We start from the raw sequence: 19,744 nt of genomic DNA on the forward strand, positions 1-19,744 counted from the left end.
ATGCTGTCCGCATCCCTCTTGAAGTGCGGCGCCCAGAACTGGACGCAGTACTCCAACTGCGGCCTGACCAGTGCCGCATAGAGGGGGAGGATCACCTCTTTTGACCTGCTTGAAATGCATCTGTGGATGCATGACAAGGTGCGGTTGGCCTTCCTAACTGCCTCCCCACACTGCCGACCCATGTTCATCTTGGAGTCGATGATGATTTGGTTCCACTCTTTTCACACAATTCAGTCCTCTTTAGGACTCTCTGAGTCAATTTAACCAATCTGTAGAATGGAAGTAGATTTGCAGCCTAATTGATAGGCACAAATAGTCAGGTGGATATTTTTAGGGTTATGAATGCAGTTTCAGCTTTTAGATTCATTTGTGCAATGCATAGAAATTAAATGATTGAAATGTTTCATTTTTATTTCAAAGATGAAAACCCACTGTGTTCATTAGGGAGGACTTTCCTCTTAAAAAACCTGTTAATAAGTCAATTACTTATGAGTGGTTTAATTTAATTTAGGCAAAATACTGTTTACAGTAAACTGATGGGAAACAAGATTTTTTTAAAAGTAGAAGTTACATAAAGCCAAGCTCCATGACGCTGTTTTAGATTCAAAAACAGTAGAGGAACTTATTGAAGTCCATGGAATTACTGACATGCTTTAAAGATAAGTTCATGTTTAAGTGTCTTCCTGAACTGGAGGCACCTCATCAATACAGGGCAAAATAGTGTTATCCTCACTTAGAAATAAGAAGCTCAGTTTGTCCAACAGCTATATATGGAAATTTATAGCAAAGTAGGGAAATAACAGATTACAGCATTTGTACCAAGAACATTTCACAGGGCATAAAGAACCGTGATAAGGAACTGACATCTCTGGAGTTTTGCAAACATTTATTTTGAACTGATACTAATAGTTTTGTTTTGGGCTAACTGGAGAAAGGATTATGAAAATATCATTATCAATGGAAAAAAAAGATGAATTTCCAGGGAAAAATTGCTGCTTTAAAACAAAAATAAAACTGAATACCTATTTCCCCACAGCATGTGCAGCCCAGATATTGCATCATCCATCTAATGCCTAGCAATCTGATTTTGAAATTAATTAAAAATATGCATGAGCCTATTTGCATGAAGCCTATTCTCATTGTATAAACTGGAAACAATTATAAATTTAAACAAAGAGCATAAACAGTGAAAAGTAAATTAACTTTTTTAAGTTTTCTGTATTAATGCTCTAAGGTGGTATTAGAATAGATAAGGAAGATGATTTGTTTTTTGGGCAGGGTTCCCCTGGACAGTGGGCAAGTCTACACGTATGCTTTAATGCACATTAGCCTATTATAATGCACATTAAAGTGTCACTTTAAAAAACTGTGCATTTTTGCTAATGTACATTAAATATCACTTAAAAGCCATGGGGGCCTGTACACAAGCATGGAGGCTGCTCCGACATGCTATAATTACAGTATAATTGAGTCTGCTGGAGCACGGTCATTACTATGCTTCAGTCAGCATCTGCATCTTGTGTATCAGTGTCCCCACACTTCAAAATGCTGGTGGAGGTGCTTTATGTAAGGCTCATTGAACAAGCTTTAGTTCAAGCACCTCTGGCACCATTTTGAAGCTCAAAGTTACTGGTATACAAGATGCTGAAGTACTTTAATTAGAGTGGCTCTCAGAGCCACCCCCACCCCCCGCAGAGTACACATAAAAGAGTGCTCTTTAGTTAATGCGCATTAAGGTAGGCTAATGTGCATTTTCCTAGTGCTCACAATGGAAGGAACTAAAGCATGTTAATACTCCCACTGGTGTCCTTTTAATTGCAATAGAAAAAAATGCCTGTTCATTTATGACAGATATGTTCCCTTTTCAGCTACATTCAGATGTTATTGGACAAACTGTGAAATGGTCTTGGTACAAACTTCGTATTCTTATATTTCCCTATATTGCTAAATATTGCTACATATATCTATTGGGTCTATCAAGCCTCCTACTTCTAACTGAGGATAACGCTATTTACTCTGTGATGATAAAGTAATTTAAAATGGCTTCTTAGCTGGGTGGTTTTAATACAATGTACATGTTAGTCAACTGTGTCCAGCTGCGGCATTGTGGAGTTCTGCCACCTTTGGTACATTAAACCTTGCATTTTTGTACCTTGCAGATGGGAGTCCATATACCTGGTGGGTTGGAAAAGCCAATGAGAAGCACTACTACTGGGGTGGCTCTGGACCTGGAATTCAAAAATGTGCCTGTGGCATTGAACGCAATTGTACTGATGCCAAGTACTACTGCAACTGTGATGCTGACTCTAAACAATGGTAAGTGTTCTGTGAAAAATATTACCAAAGCACTTGCTAGCTATAGTTCTGTGATCTTGTCTCCTATTTCTTAAATAGCTTTGTTGAAATCTGGTACTCTAAAATTGCTTCTTTCTCTTAACCTTTTTCTTATATGTTTAAATACAAGTGGTTCATGGTGACTTTAAGTCTCCTTTACTGTTTCTGTTCTCAACTAGTTGATGCCCGTCAATAAAAAGCAATCTAAGATGGTTAAAATATAAGTTTAGATATTTTTATATCCCATGTATTCTAAAGTCTCTGCCTATCTCTCTGTGGATCCTATTTACATTGTATTTAAGCAAAGTACTTAAATACAAATAGGTCATATAAAAAGAATGCTAGTTGCAAACTGAAGAACTCAAAAAATTAAAAACTAGTTTAAATATGCTTCATTCTCTCCCTTCCCCCTTCCCCCTCTTGCACTATGATACAACCTTAACTGTATGGTCACATAATATATTTCTCTAAGATTCTTCTTTCCTTTCGGGCTCTATCCACAGAAGGGGCATAGATGAGACGGGATTCAGGCCACATATAGATATTCAGTAGAGTTGCTGCTCTCCCTGTAGAAACCACAAGTCTACAGGAATTCCGTATTTTTCTCTTAAAATAAAAATGGCTGCTCCTGGGGAAAATCAATTTGGCAATAACCAGGGTTAAATTGTTCCCAGGACAGCATGTTGATATGTGGGCACAGGGCCTGCATGTCTGCATAGCATCAGCACTGCAAACTCTCGGCTCTTCAGGCACTCAACATTTGAATGTCTGTTCAGGCACCTCTGGGTAAGTTTCTCTACCAGGGAAACAAACCCAGGAGAACTCTCCCAGATCATTTCAACATTTCTTTGCAGCCTCTATGTGGTATCTGCCACATCCTGATGCCTAGTGGAATTCACAGCCCTTAGGTACATAAACTTCCTATTTAATGGGGAATGGTGCATGGCATTAAACAACTAAGAATGAGATCCAGCAAAGATAGCACACTGAGTATGAAGTTGCTTAAACTGGCTAATGAGAAGTGCCAAGAGAATGTCGGAGCTTAATTTGATGGAGTTATGGGGCTAACTGGAAAATCTGCAGCGTCCATTTTTTTCTGCCTTAAGAAGGGGGCTGAACAAAATGACCATATCAGGTCCTTTCCATCCGTATCTATGGGATCATATAGGGTGTGAGGCAATTATCTCTGCTTGGCATTCATAGCCATGAACACTTTCCTGGGGTTAGGTAGTTGAGCCATCCCTTCCTCACAAATATGGCTGCCGCCAGAGAAAGAGGGGCCAGTGCTGATAGCTTGTTATTTTACCTTGTTATTTTAACCAATAGCCCAGGAACACTCACCTAAGATAAAGGAGATGAAGGCATAATTTTCTCCTCTCCTTGGAGGGACTTACCCCAAAACCTTATCACCAGACTTGTAGAGCATTCTGGAGAGGGACATTCTTCATCTTCTCTGCTGATTTATTTATTTAATTAAAACTCCCACTTTCCATAGAATAATTCAGTATTTATTATCAGATATTTATTATAACAGTAGCATAGTGCACCAGTTCTAGCCTAGAACTGGTGGACGAGACTTGGCTTCCAATCCATACCAGATTGAACACTGAATTCTTCCATGCAGAGTGGAATACCTTCAATAGGAAAGTAGTAGCGGACCTGTGAACTCAGGAAACTCCTTAGCCTGGTGGTTAGGGTACTTTCCTGGTAGAGTAGAGTGGATTCAAATCCCTTCAGGCACAAGAGAGAATTGAACCTGGCCTGCATCCCAGGTGAGTTCTCTAACCACAAGGTAAAATGTGGGAAACTTCTGCAGCTGTCCTTGTGTATGAGGCCTGATCTGGTATACATGCTCTGAGAATATGTAATTTGTAAATCTAAGTAGGTTTTAGTCATGAGCTAGTTACTAGTACCCAATTGCTCAATGCTGCTGGGACGTAGGCAGCGCTAGGCATATCCAGTATCAATTTTAGATGTTTAAGAAATCTTGCTGTCTTAGATTTAGGTTATCTAGGGAGTTTAGGCACCTATGAAGTTAGGCAGCAGCTGAGCAGATGTTTCAGTGATCTCAGTAGTGCTTAAATTAGCATTTTAGTCATTTGAGTCCATTAATGTATCTAATCCTCAAGGCAAGAGAAATTTGACAGTGAAGTAAGTGAATAAGAAGTTAGTAAGGTTTTTGATAATAGTAAAAACACTTGGAGGAGAAGTGCTGCTCCGCTTCAGTATGTCTTATTGTTTAAAAAAACAACATATTTTGTCTGATTTCAGCTTCTAAAACAGATTAACTGTTTTTGCTGAAACTTTCCAAACACATCCCTCCCACCCCCAACAAACACTGAGCACAGGCAGTGAGCACAGGTATTTCCCATTTGAATCATAAACATTTGAAAATTTTACAAGCAGTTGAAAAATTCTCCCTCATAAAGTGTTAGGCAATCTTAACTATAGGAGGACATACAGTAGCATTCAGCCTATCCTCATTTAATTTTTATCTTTTTCTGTTTTCTTTCTCTCAGTTTCTCACCGCCACCACCTTGTTATGCATATTTTATAGTGATACTTTACAGTAATTAGTATCCAGAGAATTTATTTTCTGCTTAGGAAAGAATGAATACTGGTCTAACTATATCTTCCTTTAGTTTATGACAGTTACAAAGCCTTGTGATTATTTTCGTAGGCTCCTTTTTTTGCCATGAAAAGCTATGCTTGTTTATTTTTTTTGCTATGGCTTATAATGTTTAGTGGCTAGTTAAATTTTTACTTTATGAGTGCTTTTTCCATTGATAGCAGGATTCTGGTACTTGAACATTGGTTTGGAGATCTTTTGAATTAATTTAGTAATTCATCATTCTATTCTTGAATGCAGAGCTAAAGAGATTGCATGAAATGGCAAAGATAAAAATAGAGAATAAAGTATGAAAAATACAAAATGGGAGTAACAGAGGAAGTCTTCCAGGACCTACAAGAACAATATAGTAGAATGGAGGGAACAAATACATACTGTGGCATAGCAAGCTTAATAAATGATAACATAATATACTATGAGTTATAAACCAGGATGAGCTGTAGAACACTACAGAGATAAAAAGAGAGAAGCCAATATCAAAGAGATTGAAGTTAGACATGATACAGAGCTGGAAAGCTCCAATTATAGAGGAAGAGAAGTATAAGTTATGAAGGAGAGAAATATTTTAACACCATGTAACAGTTTCAGTGTAGCAGGACAAAGGTATAGTACTGAAGGGTAGGCAGTGACATAAGGAAAGATATTGAAATTATAATAAGGATTATAATGGAATTTGGGGTACGTCACCTTTGTTCATTGCTTGGGGCAGGGGAAATTGATAACCATATAAGATGTTAACTACTTATAGTTTCATTCAAAAGAAAATGTGCAGAGAAATAATAAGTATTTTTAGACTTTACTTGTAACGTTTCTGCCTCATCTCCAGTGCCAATATTTTAAAAAGGAGTTTCCATACAAATTCTTCCCCTCCTTAGTCTGTGCAGAGCAAATATCAGTAGATTCTATTTATTTTTTCGTACATGAATAACATTGTTCATTCATAACTTTAAGGAAGGAGGCAGTAATACTTGACAAATTTATAAAGCTGAACTTCACTGAACTAGTTTCAATTCATTTGTGGATACTGCATGTGTATCATTTTAAATAGCAGAATATATTGATATAGTTTAATGTTCAGCGAATACAAAGCAGAGATAAAGTCATTGTGAGACACATTGTGGGGAATCTTCTCCAAATACTTTTTTAAATGACATCTTTGGTAGGTTGTAGTCCACTCCAAAGTCAAGAAATACTGCTTTTCAGACATATCTTATTAAGCCTTAGGATTAATTATTTCTGACAAAGAAGATCTGGAAAGAGAGTGAACTCTACAGGCGGAGAAACAACCCCAACTTTCCTTTCAGTTTAGTGGTGTCAGAATGCTAATGTGAGTTCCTGGGGCATCATTGCTCAATTTTCTCTTTCAGGCAACAAAGCAGCTGCCAGAGCTAGAATTGTGTCATGCTTCAGTATCTTCAGCAATGCATTTGAATATTGGCCCCAGTGGCTCTGATAAGCCCTTGGCAACAACTGTGATTGTGTGTGAGTAGGGCAAGTTATTGAACTGCTCAGAGGGGTGTGGGAATGGTGGAAGAGCATATACTGATTTAGGCTGAGCCTTGTATCTTACCTACTCCCTTATATTGTCTTGTGTTCTACAAAGATTAATTACTCCTCTCATGACCACTGGGAGATAGAAAGATATTAAGTTGGGGATACAGAGGCACAGACAAGCTTTGCAGGTGGCCTGAAGTCAAACAACAAGTCCATTTCAGGGTACATTTTAAAATTCATGAGTTTCTGGGTTCCATACCAAATTGAGGTTGTGACAACACAGCAAACATATGATGCTGAGCAACAGTGCCATCAAGTTTGTTGTCTTGTGCTGCTTAACATGCCTTTTAAAGTAGAAAAAATGTGGCTGTGGAGTAGATGGACTAATTAGGACTGCTGAATTCAGTTATCCCACTTAGAGTGCCATAGCTACTTTGATTCCAGTTTAGGAGGACACTCATGTAGACCAGTGAAGTGTGAGGGTGCTGCTGTCAATTTACTATGTAGCTATAGACTTAGTCCATAAACCATGCTCTCTCGCATGGATGCCCATGTATCATATCCATTGCAGACTAGCCAAATGTAAGCGTGTGACTGTCTGGAGTAAACCAAAGGACCATCTAATCTACAGTCCTGTCTCCAGCTGTACCTCATAACTGGTATATAAAAAACATAGCTGTACAAATCCCACAAATGCACATTAATGTGGATGATGATCATGAATTTCTTCAGTTTGCCCCCTGAAGTGAGAGGCTTATAGTTTATGTAATTGCATTTCATATTGCAATGTAAATAATATTATTTAGCGTATATTCATTATAGCTTGGGCAAGGAGAACACATATTTTTTAAGTGGTCTGACACATCCCATTATAAGACCCTTTTCCAGTTGTTTGTTATTTTGCCAAATGTAGACTATTTTGACTGAAATTTCCTATGTCAGGTATCTGCCTGAGGCTGTGTTTGTTGACTGTTTTGTTTTGCTTTGTTGTTTTGTTCTTTTAAGTTTCAATAAAAATAGTTGTACTGTTTCCAAGGGTAAAGATAGAGGAAAATACATTGTTTTAAAATGTTAAAATATTTCTTTGAACAGGTCTAGTACCTCCAGGGATTTTTACATTTGAAAAGGGAGGGACAGTCTTTGTGTCAGAAATGTGCCTTCCCTTGAAAACCTTCCCAAATTTGTCCAAGTGATAAACCTTTGGGGAAAAAAATCTCAATTTACAGTTGCTTAGTAAAGACTTAGGGCATGTATACACATACTTTTTTGTCCTGTGATATGCTAGAGATCTGCTGCTTTGAATCAGACTCGCTTAATCGAGTCTACTCCGTGCACGAGCTGAGGCAAACTGCGCTGCACCGTATGCAGTTGTAAATGTGGCAAAATGCATATCAGCACTGAGAAAATGGCAGCAGCAGGCTTTTGAACTAAAACACCAGTATGAACTGTGTTTCAGTACTGGCACTCATGGAAATCTGCTCATGTGACCTTTTCCTAACACCTGCGACGTTCGTATCCTGCCCCAAATTGTCCCCCAAGTCACCCATTGTGCAGAAGGATAGTTGTTAATATGCCTGTGTGAAGTGGCTAGTATTCACTTTGGATTCAGATTCAGCTGATTTGAGGGACAGTGATTTGATTCGGTGATTCGAATCGCCATCCCAAATCGATTCTGCTGAATCTGATTCAGTGATTCAGCTGCTGCCAAATCTCTGAATCAAATAGGCCCCATCCCCTGTCCACTCTCAATGGCTGCCCTCCCTGGCCCCAGCTCCAGGCTCTTTGGAGAAAAAAAGCCTGAACTCACCGGCTGCTGCCAGGTGGGGGGGTGATCCCCACTGCCCTCCACTGTGGAAAAGTGATCCCACGCTGCATGGGGAGGCTCTGCCACAAGCCTCCAGCCCCCCATAGCTGCCCTGCCAACCCCAGCCCTTTAAAAAAAACAACAAAAACCATAGACTCACCGGCTCCTGCCCGAAAGGGGGGGTGATCTCTGCTGCCCCCCCACTGCCCTGTGCTGCATGGGGGGCTCTGCCATGAGCCCCCAGAAACCCCTAGGCCACTGCAGCAACCAGTTGGTCTGGGGTTTTGTTTTGTTTTTTTTAAAGGGCCAGGAACTGGGGCAGGCAGGGCAGCCATGGTGGGGGGGTTGGGAGAGCGGGTGGGGTTCGGTGGACCTGTGGCAGAGCCCCCCATGCAATGTGGGGCATTTGGGGGCAGCAGGGATGACCCCCCTACCTGGCATCACCCGGTAAGTAGGGGCTTTTTGTTAAAGAGCCGGGAGCTGGGGGAGCAGGGGATGGGGCCTGGCAGAGGTCCCTCCATGGTCCCCTCCCCCATCCCTCACCCCCTTCTTACCAGCATGGAGTCCAGGTCCAGCTCCCTGCTGCAGCTAGCAGGGACCGCCCGAATTGCCAAAGCTCTCTGAATCATCTCTGAATTGATTCAGAGAGCTTTGAATTGATTCAGGCCTTTTCATTGGCTCCCTGATTGAATTCAGATTCAGAGATTCAGCCACCGAATCAGGCTGAATCTCCTCCGAATCGAATCAGCACCCGAAGTTTCGCACAGCCGTAGTTGTTAATGGCTCACTGCTGCATACACCCAAAATTCTTTGCCTGGCAGCTTGCAATGCAGCTTGAAAAAACTGCAGTTTCCCTTCAAGTACATACCTCCTTCCATCCTGGCAACATGGTTTGATCAGTCACTCAACTGTGTTTCTGAGGATCAATTTGATCTGAGGTGGGGAAAATTTGGGGTTTGTCCATTCAGTCTTCTGCTCAGTACCTGCCTTTTTTCTGCTGAGCACTTGACAGATAACAGAGGTAATCTGCAAAAAATCTAAAACCCCAAATTTTTACAGGAGGAGCAATTACAGGAACCTGAATCGTGTAGGAATTGAAATGTAAAGAGCAGGGCTGTTAATGCTAATGTCCCTTGAGGTTCAGGCATTTCAGTGTTCTGCTCAGTGCCTGCCCTTTTTCTACTAAGCACATGTCATCAAAAACCAGGTGTAGGGAGATTTCAGGCATTTGGGACCAAGATATTACCTGGTGGTTCTGGTGCCTCAATGTCTGGCATAGCTCTTGATGTGCTGGTGGGACCTATTCAGAAAGAGTGCAGGAACCTCACACCCACATTTCTTCCCTGGCTTCTGCCGGGTTGGGTGTTTTGCTAGGGTGATTCTTTGTGGTGGGTTTATTCATGGTTCTGCTAAGCCATGAGCAGATCACAGGTTTCTAGGGTCATAAGACACCCCAAGTTTTTAGAGAAGGGGTAGTTACAGGAACCCAAGGTGTGTAGGAATTGAAATGTAAGGAGCAAGGCTGTTATAATGCTAATGACCCAATTTAACAGCTCTACGTATTCAACCCCCTTAGTGCAAGCAAGTGATGCTCTGAGTGAAACTGTTGTGTCCTGCATAACAACATGGCATAACAATATTGATAAATCCTGATGGAATCTGCGAGAAGAAATAGATGCTGTTGGACATCCTGGAGATGTCCAACTGGAGAATGGAGGCACTTGATAATGCAGAGATACTGCTACTGAACACAACACAGGCTATGATGGACCTTTTACAAAGGCACTAACACAGGGTAGCAGCTTCTCAGGCCTTGCTATACCAGTCAATGGGCTGTGAGCTGAAGTCGGAAAACTGAGAGAGAGCCATGGATATTGAGGCTGACAGGGTTCCATGAATCAACCTCCAGAGCAATGATTGCAAGGTCTGGCCCCATGCAAGCATCTCTGACTGGTGGGAGTACATTGTACTGTTGACTTGGGATGATCAGCAGTGGCTTGAGAGCTTCTGCATGAGCAGGGACACAGTTGTGCACATAGTCTCTCTTCTGTCACTGCACACTAAGTGCGAGGACACTGCCATGTGTCACCCCATCACACCAAAAAAGCGGGTGGCCATGGCCATCATAAAACTGGCTACCCCCTACCAACTTCCACTTTATTGGGAACCAGCTTAACATAACTCCCTGCATGGCCAGGAGGGTGACATGTAAGGTGTGCCAACTGCTGCAGAACATCGTGGTAATCAACTTCAACTGCCTCCATAACCCCAGGGAAGTTGTTGAAGTCTTCAAGGCCATGGGGTTCCCTAACTGTGTGGGTGCACAGGACAGCACACACATTCCAGTCCTATCCTCATCCCAGAGGAGCCACTTGTTCACCAACAAGTAGGGATTGTTGGTGATCCTCACTGATCACTGGGGATATTTTACTAACATTTATATAGGCTGGACAGGCTTACCCACTCCTGCCCTGGCACATAAAGTCATATGGAGGACCAGTTACTGACCAGCAAAAGACGGTATTCAACTACTACCTCAGCAAATGCCAGATTTCTGTTGAATGCACCTTTGGCTGTCTCAAAACATGGTGGAGGTCACTAAACTACAGGATTGATGTGGAGCCAGAAAAAATTACTGCATTCATTGTGGCAGCCTGCATGCTCCACAATATTTGTGAAACTAGGGGGGAGATATTCAGTGAGTCCTGGTCTGAGGAAGTGCAGGAGTTAGCGACCAGACAAAGACATAAGCAGGCAGGGTACAGTGCCCCCTACAATCTGCATGCAAACACTGGTCGAGGATCCATTGTGTGGAATTGCCTGGCAGCACACATTCTGGCTGCTGCAGATGGACAGGCTGCTCTGTAAGCCACAGGTCAATCAGGGCTGAATGCTAAACCATTCAGCAGTTACCAATGAGTGTTTCTATAAATAAAATAGACAGAAGTGTTGCAACAGTATGTTTAATCTCATAAGTACATTGTCTGTAGTGGTGTGGGGCAGGCTGTGGTGATGGTGGGGAGGTCGGGGAGCTGGAGAGGGCTGAAGTCTACAGGTTTTCCTTTGTTTTGTGTGTAAGCGGGGGTGGTGTGAAATGCAGCAAGGACAATAAAATGCATTACCTACCACTGGTCACATTAACTCGACACCTAATATGTATATGAAGAAATAAGAATTCAAGGGATTCTGATTCATGCTCTTGTTATAAGTGCTCAAAAAATGGCAGCACTCTGCTTGGAGAGGGGGGAAGTGATAACGAAGCAGCTCTGTTCCTGTCTCCTGGGGCGGGGGGATATGTCCTGCCAGAAAGCCAGGGTCTCTTGTTAGCCTGGTGGGGTGGGGCTTGGATGGTTGGTATGTGGTTTTGGATGTGGTGGACAAAGCGTGGGGGACATCCCAAGGAAACTGGGAGACTTGGTGGGGTATGGGAACGGAGACCCAAACAGAGACGTGGCAAGCAGTGTCTTGGGATGGAAGGGAAACATTGAATAAAACAATGACCCCCAACAGTGCAAGAATGTAGGTGCGGGGGGGTCCAAGCGTCTTTTGGGATTGGGACTCCCTGTGAGACAGTGCAGGGAATGCATTATTAGAGTTCTAATAAGCATACCACAGCACTTCAATATGCACATAAAGATATATACAAGAAATTAATGAGGTGCACATTTGTGCACATGTTATACATGCTCATGGAATTTCAGCGCCCTGTTCATAGGGGTGGTTGTCTGAGTGAAAAAAAAAAAGTAGGATTTACACATGAAATAAAGTTTACTTGATGACATAGAAATAGGAAAATAAAAATAAGAATAAAAATAAAGATAAAGATAGGAATGAAAAGAATCAGAATAAAACAAGAATAAATAACTTTTAAAATATGGGTATAAATTCAAAAAAATTAAAAATGTGCAAAACTGTGTTAAAAATTAATTAAATGGCAATTAATTGAATTAATTAAAATAAGGAAATCACACCACTCACGGTCATCTGCACATATCAGTGAATGGTGAGCTATAGATATCACCCTTAAGTAGTGGGGATCAGCAGTTTGTGGCGCCCCCTGCTGTAATTTAGTAAGAAGAGATCAATGGGGTGGATTGTTATGCGGCACCCCCTGCAGTAATTTACTTTGAATAGTGCACTGAGCATTTCATGAGATTTAAAACCAATGAGTGACGGAAAAATAAAACCCACTATTTCAATTTAGGGGTCATAGAATGCAACCCTGAAGAACTAAACCCCCATCACATGTACAGGCACCCAGGGATCCTGCTTCTCCTCTACTCTCAGTGATTCTCTGCTCATGCCCAAATTGGGTGGAGGAGAAAGTAGCTTGCACAGAAAGCACAACACTGGGAAAGGAGTCTGCTAGAACTAGGAATGACAGCAAGTATGGATATGTAATGGGGAGTTTGGGGAGGATTGGAGCTGTCATCTGGACAGAATGGCATGGAGAAGAGACTCCTGTGACTGGTTAACCAAACAGTATGATAGCCAATGTGGAAAAGGAGGCTTGGAAGGCATTGGAAAAGTGAGGGGAGAGCTCATATCAACAAGGAAATGAGGGAACTTGTTAGGGGTATTAGCTGGAGAGGTGATTGATCTGATAAGGAACTAGATTCAGCATTTTTTCTTGGTAGATAGAGATAGAGTCACAAATGGGAGATACTGGGACAAGGGGCCAAGGAGAATGGAAATAGGAGTATGGAAGATTAGAACTAGAGGCCCAGGGACAGAGAGATTGGCAGGGAGAGAAAACTGGGATGTTCTGAGTTTCACCATTTCTCAACTGTCAAGAAATATCTATGAAACCTATTGCAAAGTGTATCTCTTCTCCTGCTAGTTAACACAGAAGATATGGCCTATATATCAACCCATTAGCTCAAGTGGCAAAAGATCTGTCCTTTATATGATAGTCAAAGTAATGCCACATGTTGCTATTTCTGATTTGTCAGTTTGTTCTTCTTATAATGGTGAGATCCCCAAGATACTGGACAAGATACAGTATTCAAATAGCATGCAGTGACATATTTATGCACAACCAGAGAAGTTAACTATGGACTTCAGAGATAATGTTGATTGCCTCTCCTGTCAATTTGTGGCATAGCCCTAAATCTGGACGGGTTCTTTCTTCTTTTGCAAAAGATGCAAAAATGCAAGGTAGGAAGTACAGTTATAATAATAGTCAGTGCTGATATGAATATTGGGTTAATCTAAATAAATACATAGTTGGGATTAGCAATTAAAATATAATATTGTATAAGACTGTAGTAATCTAAGTAACTGCCCAATTAGCTTATCTAAGAAAAATCCTGTAAAAAAAAGTTCCCATGATAGAATTCCTTATTTCCTTAGGGACATATAAATAGTTTAATTTAAAAATAGTAGACCTTATCATGTCTTAAATTAGCTGCTGCAGCCAGTTTAGATACCTGTCTCTATTTAGGCCTTACTGTTCCTTGCATCTCAGTCAGCAGGTGGCAGTACTGATCAGACAGTATTAAGATATCTATGCTTCTCTATGGATTGTAAGTTTTTATGAATGGTTAAGTTCCCAACTGGGGAATTAAAAACATTCTGATTGAATGTTGTAGAAGATGTTTATATTTTATTCCCTGTTCTGCAGCTTTTATTTCTACTTCTTGATTTAAGATGTGCAGCTGCTGCTGGTCTGATGGAATCAAGTAGTGCCATCAGAGTGCCTTGAATGAGTTGAAGCCATAAACTTTACATCCCTAGTGTCTGATACTTGAGCGTCTGTCTTTGGGGATCCTGTTCATAAAAAACAAAGAAAATAATTATACAACTATCCAGTTCAAAGGAAGTGCATCCTGTTTTTTTGTCCCAGTTTTGTAGAAGTTGGAGTGGAAATGTTCCTTTACCTGCTTTGGCCAGCCACTACCACTTTCCCTATGGACCAGGTGTTAGCACCCTTTTAGAGCAGCAGGCCATCCCTTGTGACTTGGCTGCTGCCACAAGCAACTGCCTTCCTTCACAGTGCCCAAGCTGCCTGGTACTGCCTCCACCACTTGCACCACACACTGCCATCTCTCATCCCTAATGGCAGAATGGAGGACCAAATTTGGTGGCACTCATAAGCAGTGTTTGCCATTGCATTGCAGGGAGAAAGAGCAGGAAAGACTGCAGATAGAGGGCACTGCAGAGGAGATCACTGGCATGGCAAGGGGCAGAAAAAAGTGAATGCTCAGCTGAGCTGTGTACTGCAAGTGCCACATGTTGCCATTGGTTAGATCTGGGTTGCTGACCCCTCTTATAAATGGTTTCTCCCCTTCAAACAAGTAGACTTGGCTGCAGGAGAAGCAAGCACAGAGAGCTGTGTGTACTCTGTAAGCTATAGCTGTGCTGTTTAGAACAGATACATTTGTACTAGGTACCAACTCCTAGGACAGTGTCTAGGTAGCAAAATTAAACCTCAGTCCTGATGAAGGTCTCTGAAACCTACTTGAATATACCTATTATGCATTAGTAAAAGGGTGGCAGTGTTTCAGAGGCTGAGAAAAACAGGAAAAGAACAGGGCTGAAAGTATTTCACCTAGATCAGTCCTAATTAAGTTAAAATTTAACTCTATGACGTACCCATTACTCATGTTGAATATGAAATTACAGTACATTGTATATATTGAATCAGCTTTCAGGAAAAATGTTCAGCTTGGTCAAACAAAGGTCATTTATTCAAGGGTTTATAATCAATGCTTAATGACAGATCAAGCTTTGGTGTTGGGAAGATGAATAGTTTACTGCCTGTGGTACTGTATGTAACAAGGGCTGCCCTAAGCATGTGCTAGATAGAACTTTCCAAGATTAGATATTGTTCAGTAAAATGCATGATATTTCTTACACTAAATATTAGCTTCTGTACAGTATCATGAGTATTCCCAGCACTGCAGTATTAGACAAACTACACCAAACCAGTAAACAATAGGTAGATAAAGGACTTGACTACATGAGACTCTGACTGCACAGTAGCCAAATAATGCTGCACAGTAGCAAGTCACAGCACCTATAGTGCTACTACACTACTGTGCAGTATTAGTAGGCTACTGTGCAGTGACATCACTTAAAAGGCATTTGCTGGTGCTACTGTGCAGTAATTCCCATTACTGCTCATTTATTTAATACTTTATTATACAAGTACTAAATAAATGCACAGTGACAACTGTGCAGCGGTGTCTTGTGTAGATGCCCAAAGGTATTTAGACATCTAACTTCAATTTAGGTGCATAATGCACTTCAAACCAATTTATTTTAATGAATTATTCACCTTGGCCAAAATCCTTGCCCCCAAACCTGATTAACATCATTTTTGTACAGCAGCCACCATCTTAGGGTGTAAACAAGCATTCATGGGACCCAGCTCAGGTTTAGGTGGCTTAATTTAAGCCACCTAGACCTAAGTCAGGATCATGACATGTAAGGATTCACTGTTTGTTGGGAAAAGGTACAGATAATGGGAAGCAAGCAAGTTGTTGAGGAGGAAGGGGCTGGTGGGTCCACAGGGGGGCAGGCTATCAGTTTGGGTGGGTTTGGAGGGGTCAAAGGCAAATGGGAATTGGCTGATCCATGAGGAGGGCAATGGAAATAGGCTAGTCAGGGTTGGAGAGGTAAAAACAGCACAGCCTTAGAGCTATGGAAAGTGCCTGGGCTTTCCCAGCCTAAGGCTCTGCTAGAAATGCATGCAAGTGTTTGTTAGGTCAGATTAACTCATTTTAGGACAGATTAACCCATGCCAAGGTAAAGGTAGTTCTTATCTAATCAGAACTAACTTTAGATCATGTACACCATTTTTAGGGTGATTAAGCCCTGCCAAAACTTGTACAGGCAGCCATTTAGATCACTCCAGACTTACTTAGGGTAATCTAAAGGTAATCCTTGTATGGACCTACAGTATATAAATTGTCATTATTTACTAAATATGGTGCAGTATAATACACACCATTATGCAGTGTGGTAATTACAGATCAGCATGAAGTAGGTAGGATTAATAGTACTGAAAGGGAGACTAATCTTTTGAGAAGCTGTTGGATGGTAGAGAGTAATAACCAAGAGGAATTAGAGTAGAGGTTGGAGAGACCAGTGGACACAAATAGATGAAGGAAATGAACAATGGAAAAAAAAAGAAAAGTTTATAAAACCCAGAAATGTGGATGACATCTAAGAGAACAGTGGTAGCTTCCAAATGAACAATGACTCAGGCAAATGTCAAATGAATGGAGAATAAATGAAAGGAAATAATACTGCAGCGTCACTAAAGAAAAAGTAAATTGTTGATGAAGCACTTCAGGATCACTTTATCATCAGGGGTCTTGACTTCAGGAATAAATCAAATGGCAGCAGGCAGTCTAATTTCCTTGTTTATTCTCTGTTATGATTTGGAAATAAGTTTCTTCCTCCAGCATCTTTGCAAAGGGTTTGACAGAGACGATACAGGATATTTCATAACTTCCTGTGTGGCTTTCAGCAAGGGCATAAAGGCATCCTGGAGGAAAGTTCCTGTTTAGCAGTGATCATTAGGCTGGACTCAGATTGACACATGTTGATTAGTGGTCTTAAAATTCCTAAAGGTGTATACGAGTGTCTAGCAAATTTATCAAAAGTGCCTCAGCTAATTTGGTGTCTTGCTCCCAGTAAAATCAAAGTGTTGTAGGAGTGTCATTCATTTAGATACTTTTACAGATTCCACTGATCCTTGTTTGTCTCTTGAGGCACTGTAAACACCTTGGTAAATACTAGGGGTGTGTGAAACAGGCCCTATTCAATTCAGATTTGGATTCAACCTGAATCGGGGACAGTGATTTAATTCATTGATTCAGGTCACTGTTCCTGATTCAATTCAGCCAAATCTGAATCTGAAGATTTGATGCTGATTCAGAGAATCAGCGATTCAACCATAGACACAGCTTTAAATGTTTTTTCTACATACCTTGAGGTACTAGGCGGTTCATGAATTCTGCAATGCTGGGGCGGATGGAGCGTCCCACAGGAATGCGGGGTGGGGGGACCTGCATGCTAGGGAGCAAGCCCAGAAGTGGACCAGAAGTATTTCCGGTCCACTTTTACGTCTGCCGGGGAGTGTGCTGGGGGGTGGGACATATCTTCTGGCTCAGTGATCAGCCTTGGGGGGACCCCCAGACCCAGAAGGCACCAGTCCCCAAGCTGGGTAGACATGGGGGGGCAGGCCCTGCATGCTCCGCAGCAGACCTGGAAGTGGACTGGAAGTGCTTCTGGTCCACTTCCAGGTCTGCTGCCAAGCATGCTGTGGACTCCCCCGTGCTTCTGTGGGACACTGCGAGCTGCAGAATGACAAAATTCCTGAGCTGCCTGATACCTAGAGGTATGTAGAAAAAATGTTTAAAGCTGTGTCTATGTCCAAATCTTTCTGAATCTTTCCAAATCAATTCGGAGGGTTTTGATTTGATTTAGAATGATTAAGGGGTCTCCTGATTTGATTTGGATTTGGTGATTTGGTCACTGAATCAGGCCGAATCTCTGCTGAATTGAATCAGGGACTAAAGCTTCACAAGCCCAAGTAAAAACTAACTATGACCTTGAACAGATAGGGATCTGTAAGTTTGAGGTTCCGAAACTACTACAGCTGCTGGTTCTTCCTACTCAGCTTTAAAAGAAGCCAGAAGTACTTCAAATACATTGCTAGCATTTGAAAAGGCTTGTCTTAAGGTGTGTACAGTCATTCGCTACACCCGTTCTGTGTTCACATGGCTTAGTTTAAACTGCATGAATACAGGCCAGGAGTGAGCAGTGTGTGCAGCCATTCACTACTCCTAGAAGCTGTGGAAGGAACCCAGTATAAATAACTTAGGGTGGATGGAGGGACGGACAAGATTGGGGGTTTGGTGGGATTGGTGGGGAGGGAGAGAGGCAGGTCCACAGGGGAGCAGGGAGTGTTGCAGGTTCACAGGGGGGATTGCCCAGTCAGGAGGTGGGGAACTTGAGGGGCTAAAAATAGCACAGTCAGGGTTGGGTATAGTGGGCATAGTGCAGCCATGGGGCTGGGACGAGCAGCCAACTTTCCCAACCCCGGAGTTTAAAATCTAACATGTAAACATGTAGCTAATTGTGATGCTTTTGAATAAACTTTGAGACTAGGAACAGACATTACACATAAACCGGTGTAAGTGATCAGAAACTGGTTTAAACCTGCAACAGAACAGATGTTCAGTGCACATAAAGCAGTTTGAAAATGGCTAAAACCGGTTTGAGATAAACCTGGTTGAATATAGTATCAGACTTACCTGATTTGGGTCAAACTGGTTTATGCAATGTCTGTCCGAGACCCTTAGCTAGTTTAAGATAAACCAGTCTGCCCTAGGATCCTTGCATGCTCTCTCAGCTGTGCGGGGCTCTCGGCTCCACAGCAGAGCTGGCTCCTCCCCTCTGCTCCCTGGCTGGAGCTCTGGCAGAGACTTCAGGTACAGCAGGGTCTGTCTGGCTTCCCCCTGCCCTACCCTGCCTTCTCCTCGCTGCTCAAGCAGGAATCCCTCCATCCCATCTCCCGCAGCACAGACCCCACCCCACAGACCCTAGGTATGTGGTATGCTTACTAATGCTGAGAGGTGTCTGTCTGTGCATCTCCAATTACACTGGGACAGGGAGACAGAACAGTGACCACTTAGGGCTTTTTGGAGTTAATCAACAGTCAGCTGGTAAGCTGTTTCAGAAGAGTTTAAACTAATAATGAAGAGAGGCTATTGTTTTTCTGGGGTGATAAAGACTGCTATCAGCCCCCTGCTGGCTTGTTTGCCTGTCAGTTTGCTGCAGACAGTATAAAGAAGCAGGGAAGGAAATTGAAAAGCTCCATATCATCAACAGATGCATGCACTGCATACTCCACCTCCTTCCCTCATAGTGCTAGCAGGGGGCTGGGGGCTGGCAACACTCCTGCCCCTTATGCAGCTCATGGGGAAAAGCCTGGGATGGTGCAGGCAGACCTCCCTAATCAGAGTGTCTTACCAGGGTCTGGCCACACACCGCCTCAGCTCAGTACTATGCGAGGGAAGGGAGGGCTGCTCTAGGGCCTCCCGGCTTCTAGCCTGAGACACTGCAGGCATGTGCCTGAATTTCCTCAGTCCAGAGGGGATGTCTGCCCAGTTACAAACCAGTTCAGCCTAGACAGGTTAGACTAACTTGCAAAAGTTGAATCAATTCAGGCTCTGGCTTTTTGAATTTCTGTCCCTAGCCTGAGTGGTCTAGGTCACAGCAACTTTCTCACCACAAGTACTTTGGTCTTAATTTTTCAGGCAGTTTCAGCCAGTTTGAAGGACATTATTCTTCACAACAGACTTGTTTTTAGCATGTTATCACTAGTATGTAACACAGAGCTAGACTGTTAATTTTAGCTCAAATTGAAAAAGCAGCAACTGCTAAATCACTAGTATCATTCTCTACTGCCCACCTCTTTACTTCAGAGGGGTCCCATGCAAGTACTAATGACAGCCAAACATACTTGG

At 42.1% G+C, this 19,744-nt stretch overlaps 1 protein-coding gene across 1 annotated transcript in view; it reads left to right on the plus strand.

The window, feature by feature from the left end:
- Positions 1-19,744, plus strand: part of CNTNAP2 (contactin associated protein-like 2) — a 1,521,099-nt gene that overhangs the window by 1,117,936 nt on the left and 383,419 nt on the right. The window contains exon 14 of the mRNA XM_019508724.1: positions 2,160-2,316. Coding sequence (XP_019364269.1) covers positions 2,160-2,316 — 157 coding nt within the window. The remainder of the gene's footprint in view (positions 1-2,159; positions 2,317-19,744) is intronic.

Source organism: Gavialis gangeticus, unplaced genomic scaffold (genome assembly GCF_001723915.1).
Source record: "Gavialis gangeticus isolate Ggan-Ray unplaced genomic scaffold, GavGan_comp1, whole genome shotgun sequence".
NCBI classification, from domain to species: domain Eukaryota; kingdom Metazoa; phylum Chordata; order Crocodylia; family Gavialidae; genus Gavialis; species Gavialis gangeticus.